Below are 11,948 nucleotides of genomic sequence, written 5' to 3'. Positions count from 1 at the left end.
TCTATCTATCTATCTATCTATCTATCTATCTATCTATCTATCTTTGAGAGAGACCAAGCAATGCTCGTGCTCATGCTCACGGGAGAGGGGCAAAGGGAGAGGGAGAAAGAGAATACTGAGCAAGCTCCACACCCAGCATGAGCCTGATGAGGGGCTCCATATCACAACTGTGAGATCATGACCTGAGCCTAAACCAAGAGTCAGACGCTTGGGGGGCCTGGGTGGCTCAGTCAGTTAAGCAACTGACTCTTGATTTCGGCTCAGGTCATGATTTCACAGTTCAGTTTGTCACTGACAGTGCGGAGCCTGCTTGGGATTCTCTCTCTCTCTGCCCCCTCCCCAGCTCATGCATGAGAGCTATCTCTCAAAATAAAAAGACTTAAAAAAAAAAAAAGAGAGTCAGATGCTTAACCAACTGAGCCCCTAGATTAACTCATTTTGTTTATTTATCTACTTACTTACTTACTTATTTTTATAATTTATTTATTTTTGAGAGAGAGACAGAGCACAAGTGCGGAAGGGGCAGAGAGAGAGGGAGACACAGAATCCAAAGCAGGCTCCAGGCTCTGAGCTGTTAGCAGAGCTCGACACGGGCTCAAACCCACAAACTGCGAGATCATGACCTAAGTCAAAGTCAGACACTTAACCAATGGAGCCACCCTGGTGTCCCTTATTTATTTATTTTTGAGAGAGAGACAGAGTGTGGACAGGGGAGGGGCAGAGAGAGAGGAAGACATAGAATCCAAAGCAGGCTCCAGGCTCTGAGCTGTCAGCACAGAGCCCAAGGCAGGGCTCGAACCCATGAACCATGAGATCATGACCTGAGCCGAAGTTGGACGCTTAACTGACTGAGCCACCCAAGTGCCCCAATCCAAACCCTTAATAGGGAAACACACTTTCCACTTACTACTGCCAAATCTCTACTCAAACTCCACTTCAATTACCTATTTATGGAGGACCATTTGAAAGTCATGCAACCTTTCCACTTTCGTAGGCCATTTCAGTGGTTTTATTCCTGAATAAAACCAGACTGCTATGAAGTTGGGTCCCTGGGTCACCAGACTATGGTGCTCTGAAGAACTGTATCCTCTAAGCTCTGCTTGGCATATGGCATATTCCCAGAGGAGAGAATGTGCCTCAGTAAGAGACAGCTATAGAAAATCTGCTTTTCCACTTACCAGAAGGCTGTGGGTGAGGATATACCCCAATGATCCTCTCCCAAGACATCCACTGACGAAATTTCCTAAGACCTAAGTGACATAAACTATTGAATCCCCCAAGAGACTGGTCTGCGTGCCCCACAGAGTCAGTGGACATCACGTAGCTTTTCATGTCCGTCTGGTTGTGATGTCTGTTAGAGATACGAGAGGCAAAGTGACAGCTAATGTAACCCACAGTGTTCCGATGTCATCCTTCAGGATGACGCCTGTGAGTGATATATTCCTGATCTCGCTTTGCCCTGCTTTTGAATTTAGAGTCTAAGTTAATTTCTCCCTAGAACCCAAGTATCCCAATTTATACTTCTTTTAGTTGAATTGATTTTTTCCAGGTCACACAAATATGTCAGAAAACACAGGAAAGATGTAGCAAAAGAAAATTACCTGGGCCTTGATCATTTTCTTCTGTGCTCAGGAAGCAGTAACATGGATTCTATGACTTTGGTGTCTCCTGCATCTGCCACGAAGTTCTTAGAGTCAGAAATCTTGGTGTCCCCTTGAAGTTCTCCCCAGAAGCAATGATAGCCAAGTCCAAGAACTTCCTCTTTCTTCCCTCATTCCTTCACTTGACCTCTCTTGCTCCTGGTGACCCAGGACCTGTGGGGTAAAGAGCAAACGGACTTTGCCTACACATTCGCCCTGGGCCCAGGTGTTGTTACTGCTGCTATGCACTTACCTTAAAGGACCCCAATATTTCCAACTGTTCCTTCATTTGGTGCCCCCGAGGCTTTCACACCGTAAGGCAATAAAGCAGGGGAGTTCTAACTGTGTGAAAGGTATGCCTTTCCTCTGTGGAGCGCAAGTGGCATGGCTATTAAAGGGGAGTTGGGAAAGCAAAAGCAGAAGAGCACAATGCCTCAGAAGCAGGTGGATTATCAGGCACATCCATTCAGGACACATGGAAGGTTCCAAAGATCTGGACAATGTGCATTTAAAAAGCAAATGTGGCCAGGGGCGCCTGGGTGGCTCAGTCAGTTAAGCATCCAACTTTGGCTCAGGTTATGACCTCACAGTTTGTGGGTTCAAGCCCCTCATGGGACTCTGCACTGACAGCTCAGAGCCTGGAGCCTGCTTCAGAATGTGTGTCCTTCTCTCTCTGACTCTCCCCTGCTCCCACTCTCTCTCAAAAATTAAAAAAAAAAAAAAAAAAAAAAAAAAAGTTTTTTTTTAATAAGCATTAAAAATAATTTAAAAAATCCCCAGCACATCCTGTATAAGTCCATTTATATAAAACTTAAAAATATATAAACTAGCCTATAGTAATGAAAACTAGATGAGTGGTGGCTTGGGGAGAGAAGTATGAGAGGGGTAGATTAAAAAGGAGCATAAAGAAAATTTGGTGCTGAGGGGTGTGTTTATGATCTTCGTGGTGGTGATACTTTCATGAGTATATATGTCAAAATACCAATGAATATGATTTTTAAAGTTTATTTATTTATCTGGAGAGAGAGACAGACAGACAGAAAGGGGCAGAGAGAGAGGGAAAGAGAGAGAATCCCAGATGCCACTCTCAGTACGGAGCCCCACGTGGGGATCGAATGCACAAACCATGAGATCATGACCTGAGCCAAAATCAAGAATAAGTCGCTTAACTGACTGACCACTCAGGTGTCCCCCAATCAATATGACGTAAATATCTGTGGCTTACTGTAAGTCAATTTTGCCTCAATAAATCACTTGGGAAAAAAGGGGAAAAACCTGGTGAGAATTATAAATATAGACCAAAATTTAATGCCAATCAAAAAAGGTGGCAACAGAAGACTATACATACTTTATGATTCTGTTTATAAGAAATGTCTACAAATTGCAAACTAATAGACCCAAGAAGATGATCAGTGGTTGTGCATGGCTGGGGGTAGGAGTGAAGGAGTGGATAGAAGACCAAGAAAACTTTTCAGAGTGATGAAAATGCTTTAAAACGGGATTGTGGTCGGGGCGCCTGGGTGGCTCAGTCGGTTAAGCCTCCGACTTCAGCTCAGGTCACGATTTCGCGGTCCGTGAGTTCGAGCCCCGCGCCGGGCTCTGGGCTGACCGCTCAGAGCCTGGAGCCTGTTTCAGATTCTGTGTCTCCCTCTCTCTGCCCCTCCCCCACTCATGCGCGCTCCCTCCCTCAAAGATAAATAAAGCTTTAAAAAATCTAAAATCTCCAAAAGTATAGTAAACTTAAATTTCTTAAATGTTTATTTTTGAGAGAGAAAGCGCAAGCAGGGGACAGGCAGAGAGAGAGGGAGACCCAGAATCCTAAGCAGGCTCCAGGCTCTAAGCTGTCAACACAGAGCCCGACGCAAGGCTCGAACCCACGAACGAGGAGATCACGACCTGAACCGAAGTCCTACGCTTGACGGAATGAGCCACCCAGGCACCCCCTTAAAGGCAAGAACAAGAACTACATCTTTAACAGTAAATGTATCACTAGCTCACCCCGAACACACTGAATTTTGCGGAGACAGTGAGAAGAGTGGTGATGTGGGGAGGCAAAGTTTTTTCTTAGGTCCGTGAAGACCTTGAAGGAGTGAACTGGGTTTCGACTAACTGGGGAAATGCAGGTTTCAGGTCTGTTTACGGCATTCAGGGTTTGAGCCTGAACCTTCCGATTCTCCGAGGACCCTGGTCCTCCTCAAACACTGACAGCGCCCACCGGGAGTCTCTGAGAGTGAGTCGTCTATTAAACGCCATACTGAACCAACCCAGGCTTCTCTAACACGGAGCCCCACATTAACTCGCGAACCTGGACGAGACACGCGTTCACGGAAAAAAACCTTCCACCCCACTTCTCACGCACCGGGTCCCGTAAGCAGCGTGATCCACGTGGACCTCGAACCCTAACACAGTCGGCCTCTCGGTGGACGATTTCCTTAGACTCTTAATCACCGATTCCCAAAGGCCCCATCACTACCCCGGATTCCTCAGTGACTGAACCCAAATAAAATCCCAACGGTGGTCCTTCACACGCACTCCCGTTTCACGGACGCCACAGGCGGCGAGCCAAGCCTAGAACCCGACTCACCTGAACCAGTACCTCTCCAAACGCCGCGGGTAGAGACGAAAGGCCGCCCACGTCCGAAGCTACTTCCTGGTCGGAAGCCCTTCTTCTCGGTACCCAGGGACTCGGATACACAGGAACCAGCGAATCCCGCGAGGACCTGAGGGCCCTGGGGGATTTCGGGGCTCCGACGGCGGGCTCCGCTCTATGATGTCAGCGGCCACGCCCACCCCGGCGTTTCTAACGGGAGGGGCCAGAGCGGCTCTGCGAGGAGGCCAAAATCATTACTGGCCACCTCAGTGTTTTCACCTCCTCCGTGCGAGGGATGACCAACAAAGCGGTACTAACCAGGGGAGACTTCAGAGACCGGTGTTTACCTAAGGCCACCAGGCACATTTATCCGTCAGGGGAAGAAAGATGGCAGCGCCCTTGTGCACGGCCGAGCGCCGACGTCAGACTGGAGCACCATGGGCGCGGCCATCTTAGAGAAAGGCAGGTGTCCGTACGGCTGAGATGGGCTCATGCCCCGACAGACGGCGGGGGGAAAAGGTTTGTAGAACCTGAGACGTCTTGGAGAAGCGGCGGTCACAGAGTTGACAAAAGCAGTGGTCACTTGACATCCTGGGTGTGGGGAGAGGGCGGTTGTGTTTAAGGAAGACTGCCATTGAAGGGACGAAGCCAATAGGGCGGAGCTTCCTAATAGATGCTAATGTCCCCCCACCCCCCCCACCCCCCCCCAGGGAGTAGATACATAGCTACCTCTAGCGGGAAGGGATGAAGTGAAGGTGCAAATGAGTATGTTTCCTTCCAAAGACAGATGAAGGTGACCGTGGGGCATTGCAGAATATGAAATTACGAGATGATACTTTGCACATTTCCCAAATAAAAAAAAAGCACACTTTAAAATTTTATTACTATTTAGGCGTGGGAGGTTTAATCTTAGAAGATGTTAAGTAGCTACTCCCTTTATTTTCTTTTAAAGTTTTTTTAAATTTATTTTTGAGACAGGGGGAGACAGAGCATGAACAGGGGAGGGTCAGAGAGAGGGAGACACAGAATCTGAAACAGGCTCCAGGCTGTCAGCACAGAGCCCGACGCGGGGCTCGAACTCACGGACCGCGAAATCATGACCTGAGTTGAAGTCGTCAGTTTAACGGACTGAGCCACCCAGGCGCCCCTAGCTACTCCCTTTTTAGAAGGCAACTTGAATCAATTTAAAAATTTCTCTTTGACCTAGAAATTCTAATTGCAACAGTTTACTCGGTAAAAATGTTTCTTAATATTAACCACATTGGCTTTTGTAATTTAGAAGCAAAAACTAAATGTACAATAATGCACGAATACTTTGGTAAATTGTGGAATATCCATTCAGAGAAACAGTATATAGAAATTGAAAAGAATATATTGTAGGGGCCTCTGGGTGGCTCACTCGGCTAAGCCTCCGGCTCTTGATTTTAGCTCAGGTCCTGATCTGAGGGTTCATGAGATGGGTTCATAAGACTGAGCCCTGCATCAGACTCTGCATTAACCATGCGGAGCCTGCTTGGGATTCTCTCTCTCTCTCTCTCTGCCCCTCCTCTGCTTGTTCTCTCTCTCAAAATAAATAAGCTTAAAAAAGAGAGAAAAGAATATACTGCAACTGTCAGTTTAAATAAAGAAATATAACTTTTCTCAAGAAGAAAAAAACACGTCTGCTGGATAGTATAAATATTATGACCCCCGTTATGGGAACAAATCATAAATATTTGTCATTGGCTAAATATTAAAAAAAATTTTTTTTTATATTTATTTATTTTTGAGACAGAGAGAGACAGAGCATTAACAGGGGAGGGGCGGGGCGGGGAACACAGAATGGGAAGCAGGCTCCAGGCTCTGAGCCATCAGCCCAGAGCCTGACGCGGGGCTCGAACTCACGGACCGCGAGATCGTGACCTGAGCTGAAGTCGGACACTTAACCAACTGAGCCACCCAGGCGCCCCAGTCATTGGCTAAATACTTAGTTTGGATTACTTCAGGGTTTATACTTATGGGTAGTGAATGTCAGAAGCTTTCATATTCTTGCAGGCCTGGCTGGCTCAGCCCGTGGAGCGTGCTATTCACTCTTGATCTCTGGGTTGTGAGTGTGAGCCCCACGTTGGGTGTAGAACTGACTTAAAAAAAATAAAATTTTGGAAAAAAATAAAAGGTTCATTCTTGAGTCACTGAAGAGGTATCATTTTTTAAAAAAGTTTTCACATTCCCAATTTTTGCAGTTTTCCATTAACATCTTTGTATCATGATTCTGTTACTTTAATATTATAAAAAGATGTCAATCTTAGAAAAGTTTTAGAATATTTAATGATGTAGATGTTCATAACATAGTAAATATAATAAAAAGCCTCATTTTTCTTTCATGAAAGACATACTTACATATTTTGAAAATTCGGGAGAAGATACTGTTAACAATGCTAGACTCTCAGGTATAGTTATGGGTGATTTAAGATTTCTTCATTTGCTTATATATGTTTTCTAGTTTCTATATGTTTAGAACTTATTGTTGGCATAATTTCTTAATAGTATTATATTCCCCTCAAGGATTAAATGAGCAGCCCCACTCACCTGGGATGTCAAGCTCTGAAAAGTGAGTTCAGCATCTGGTCCAGAGAGCTCAGGGCAGCCTGGGTAGCCTAGTCTTGGACCCTGCCTGATCAGTTTCCTTGCCATGGCAGGATGTGTAGATTCACAGAAGGATAAGAAGTAAAAGGGTTCTAAGCTCTTGCTTGCTAGAGCATTCATGTCTGTCTGTTTGTTTGTTTGTTTGTTTGTTTGTTTTTACTGTAGAGTGCCCAGAATCCATCCTGTTACAGAGTGGAGATGGTGACAGGAACACTAATCCAGGATTTAGGGAAGAGATATTAAAATTTAAGAAGAGTTCGCAAAGATCATTTTATAAATGCAGGGTCCCGGGCCCCAATACTAGAGGTCCTGGTTTAGGAGGTCTGGAGTGTGACTCAAGGATTTGTATCTTTTTCAAGCTTTTCAGAGAATCCTGAGGCAGGAAGCCCAGAGAAAACACTTAGAAACTGATCTGGAGTGTTCCTGGCTTACAAATATAAATATGCTGGCTGGTTGCCCTCAGTACACTTAGGTCTTGGTTCAAATTACATCTGCTCAGAACAGCCTTCCTTGAAAACCCTTATTAAAATAGTTCCTCCATTACAACTTATGTACTAAGCTTAATATTTCTTCATAGCACTTAGCAGAACTGACATTCTATTATGTATTTATTTTACTCAGTCGCATTTACGATATGATATGTACCACAAAGGCCATGACTTTGCCTGTTTTGTTCATTTTGTTCATTGATGTGTCCCCAGCGACTACAATGGTGCCTGGCACAGTGTAAATGCTCAAAAAATATATTTTTAGGGGCGCCTAGGTGACTCAGTCAGTTAAGCGTCTGACTCTTGATTTAGGCTCAGGTCATGATCTCACAGTTCATGAGTTCAAGCCCCACGTTGGGGTCTACACTGAGAGCGTGGAGCTTCCTTGGGATTCTCTCTATCCCTCCCTCTCTGTCCTCTCCCCAACTCATGCATATGTACCCACACTCTCTCTCTCTCAAAATGAATAAACATTAAAAAATTTTTTATGTTTTTTTTTTATTTTTGAGAGAGAGAGAGAGAGAGAGAGAGAGAGAGAGAGAGAGAGACAGCGCATGAGTGGGGGAAGAGCAGAGAGAGAGACACACACACAGAATCCGAAGCAGGCTCCAGGCTCTGAGCTGTCAGCACAGAGACCGACGCGGGGCTCGAACCCATGAACTGTGCGATCATGACCTGAGCTGAAGTCGGACGCTTAACTGACAGAGCCACCCAGGCGCCCCCCAAAATTTTTTTTAATAAATGAATTACTCAACACTAAGTTGGTAATGAATTTTACCATAACACTGCATGGCAAACGTCTTTTTTTCCCCACAAGTAGGATTTGTAAATTGGATTGCATATCCTTATTATATCAAGAGAAATAACTGACCAAAAAAGAGAGAACCAGAAAAAAGAGAGAACAAGAGCCCTTTTGCTATGAAAACTAACAATTTGTTGCCAGCAGATCTGCTCAAGAATTACTAAAGGAAGTTTTAACAAAAAGGAAATGACAGAAGGAAACATGAAACATCAGGAATGAAGAAAAGGGAACATATGGCCAACTAATTTTTGACAAAAGCAGGAAAGAATATCCAATGGAATAAAGCAGTCTCTTCAGCAAGTGGTGCTGGGAAAATTGGACAGCGACATGCAGAAGAATGAACCTGGACCACTTTCTTACACCATACAAAAAAAAACAAAAAAAAACCAAAAAAACTCAAAATGGATGAAAGACCTGAATGTAAGATAGGAAGCCATCAAGATCCTAGAGGAGAAAGCAGGCAAAAACCTCTTTGCCCTTGGCCACAGCAACTTCATTCTCAACATATCTCCAGGGGCAAGAGAAACAAAAGCAAAAATGAACTATTGGGACCTCATCAAAATAAAAAGCTTCTGCACAGCAAAGGAAACAATCAGCAAAACTAAAAGGCAACCAACAGAAGGGAGAAGATATTTGCAAACAACATATCAGATAAAGGGTTAGTATGTAAAATCTATAAAGAACTTATCAACTCAACACCTAAAAATAAATAATCCAGTGAAGAAATGGGCAAAAGACATGAATAGACACTTCTCCAAAGAGGACATCCAGATAGCCAACCGACACATGAAAAAATGCTCAACATCACTCATCATCAGGGAAATACAGATCAAAACCACAATGAGATACCACCTCTCACACCAGTCAGAATGGCTCACATTAACAACTCAGGCAACGACAGATGTTGGAAGGACGTGGAGGAAGAGGATCTCTTTTGCATTGTTGGTGGGAATGCAAACTGGTGAAGCCACTCTGGAAAACAGGAAGGAGGTTCCTCAAAAAGTTAAAAATAGAACCACCCTACGACCCAGCAATTGCACTACTAGGTATTTATCCAAGGGATACAGATGTGCTGTTTTGAAGGAGCACATGCACCCCCATGTTTATAGCAGCACTATCAACAATAGCCAAAGTATGGAAAGAGCCCAAATGTTCATCGATGGATGAATGGGTAAAGAAGATGTGGTATATATATACAATGGAGTATTACTCAGCAATCAAAAAGAATGAAATCTTGCCATTTGCAACTACGTGGATGGAACTGGAGAGTACTATGCTAAGCAAAATTAGTCAGAGAAAGACAAATATATGAGTTCATTCTTATGAGGAATTTAAGAGACAAAACAGATGAACATAAGGGAAGGGAAGTAAAAATAATATAAAAACAGGGAGAGGGACAAAACGTAAGACTCTTAAATACAGAGAACAAACAGAGGGTTGCTGGAGGGGTTGTGGGAGGGGGGATGGGCTAAATGGGTAAAGGGGCATTAAAGAATCTACTCCTGAAATCAGTCGCACCATATGCTAAACAACTTGGATGTATGTTAAACAATAAATAAATTAAAAAATAAAATAAAAATAAACATATCAAAGTAAAAAAAGGAAAAGGTGAATATATCATCAGACATGATAGGCTTTGAGTTTTTAAAATTATGTTCGATGGTTGAAAACAAAAGTAACAACTTTCCCTGATAATGGTTCTCAGCATATGTAGAAGTGCTAAGTAAGCATCACGTGCCGTTGGGAAAGCTAAGACCACCACTATGTGCTACATACACACACTGGGTGGGATGTCTAGGATCCAATATGACCGTGCCAAATGCTAGAAAAGACACAACTGGAGCATCCGTACACTGCTGGTAGGAATGTAAATTAGTGTGGCTACTCAGGAAGAGTCTGGCTGTTTCTTATAAGGTTAAACACAAATTTAACATGGGTACTTATCCCCGAGAAATGAAAACTTACATTCACACGAAACTGGATTCATAGCATCTTTATTCATAACAGTGAAACACTAGAAACAACCCAAAGTCCATCAACGCTGAACAGATAACCATGGTACATTCATCACAAAAGAACACTACTCATAACAAAAAGCAAAACTATTTATATGCCCAACAAAGTGGATGGAACTTAAGGGCAATTTGCTGCGTAAAATAAAGCCTGTCTTCAAAGGCTACACTGTATCATCCCATTTCAACGGCATCCTTGAGATGACAAAATCAGAGTGATGGAGTACTGGTCAGCAGTCGCCGTGGGTCAGGGTTGTGGGGAGAGTGTGACTATAAGGGGCAGCACAAGGATGTTTCTTTGTGTTGGCACAATTCTGCTTCCTGCTTGTGGTGTGGTGGGATTTACAGAAATCTATCTATGTGATAATGTTTCTTAGAACTCTCCACTAAAAAACAAAACAAGACCTCACACAAATCAGTGCATGCAAAAACTAGTGAAAACCAAAAAAGGTCTCTAGTTAACAGCATTGTACCAATGTTATTTTATTGGTTTTGATTATGTATTACAGTTATGTAAGATCACGTCACTGAAGAAACTGAGTACAGGTACTCAGGAACTTTGCAAAGTTTACACTTTCTCGTGAGTCTAAAATTATTTCAAAAAAATTTAGAAAAATCATATATAAGGTTATTTTTGTAAACTACTTAATGCTAACTTATAAACTTAGATCAATACATCCAAATGTTAAATTACATTTATAAATATATTCCTTTTTCTTTTGCCCAAAAGAGATGAATTTAGAGCCTCAGAAATGCAAGAATCAGACGACACACGTTGGGCGCAGAACACTCCTGCCTTGTGTACAACATTAACATTTAATCAGCGGTGAGAACACCCTGCTTTAAAATTATGGAATCACTGAGAATGTGATTCAAGGTACCCTGCCCCGAAATGGACATCAGGTGTATTAAGTTTAGATTTGTGACAGAAAACTCAGGTATGCATCATTTTCACGAGGCTTCTTCTCTTCAGAATTTCTGATGTTTTGCTAGTTCCAACACATTTAGTGTGTTCATGAGTTTTATTTCTGCATGACTTCACGAGAAAGGATGAGGCAGAATGTATCACTAAAATCCTGCCATATTCACTGCCATTTTCCTTCAGCATGATTTTCAGACAACTATGGAGGTTTTACTTCTAGGCAACGACTTTCCCACGATCGTCACGTCGCTACTGTGTGTTAAGTTCACTGGTGATCTGTTATGATCACTGATTAGACAGGATCTTTATTCCCATGAGGCTTTCCTGCTCTCTCCAGTCACACGATTCATCTTACTGTATGCTTTTCAGATATATAATTACCTAAAAATGTTTCCTCAAGACGTTTCTACATTGAATGTGTCAGAGGTTTTGTCTACCTGTTTCGACTTATGGTGTGAGGTAACTGATCACTGAAGGCACTAGCACATTCTCTGCATCCATTAGATGTCACTCCTATCCAAATCCCCTACCTTCCCAAGGGTGAAAATTTAGCAACAGGCTAATTAATCTACACTGACTTTTTCAGGTCTGCTGGGAGCACACTGGTGTTTAATGAGTTCACGGAACTATCACTGTTTGTCTCCTGCCTGAGTTCACTTGTATGTAATTTCAGATTCCCTGCAAAGGATTATGTACTTTGACTTACACATTTTTTGTGTGTATTCTTTTAGTGTCTATTTTTGAGAGAGAATGCAAGTGAGCCAGGGGCAGAGAGGGAGGGAGGGAGACAGAGGATCCGAAGCAGGCTCTGTGTTGAGAGCACAGAGCCTGATGCACTGAGAGCACACAGCCTGATGTGGGGCTCACAC

The 11,948-nt window shown here is 43.2% G+C and overlaps 1 protein-coding gene across 3 annotated transcripts in view; it reads right to left on the bottom strand.

Moving 5' to 3' along the window:
- Nucleotides 1-11,948, bottom strand: part of LOC121018927 (zinc finger protein 432-like) — a 56,056-nt gene that overhangs the window by 30,110 nt on the left and 13,998 nt on the right. Inside the window, exons 1-2 of one of the 3 annotated variants that reach the window (XM_040457982.1) lie at nucleotides 4,225-4,339; nucleotides 1,602-1,814 (exon numbers count right to left, since the gene is read on the bottom strand). The exons of the other annotated variants lie outside the window; for them this stretch is intronic. Coding sequence (XP_040313916.1) covers nucleotides 1,602-1,616 — 15 coding nt within the window. The 5' untranslated portion in view covers nucleotides 1,617-1,814; nucleotides 4,225-4,339. Of the gene's footprint in view, nucleotides 1-1,601; nucleotides 1,815-4,224; nucleotides 4,340-11,948 lie in introns of those variants that run through there. 3 annotated transcript variants of the gene reach the window in all.

The sequence above is a fragment of the Herpailurus yagouaroundi genome, unplaced genomic scaffold, assembly GCF_014898765.1.
Source record: "Herpailurus yagouaroundi ecotype Mexico unplaced genomic scaffold, PumYag 220, whole genome shotgun sequence".
In the NCBI taxonomy this organism is placed as follows: domain Eukaryota; kingdom Metazoa; phylum Chordata; class Mammalia; order Carnivora; family Felidae; genus Herpailurus; species Herpailurus yagouaroundi.
Note: the sequence above shows the minus strand (reverse complement) of the source record. Positions and strands in the feature narration are given on the sequence as shown.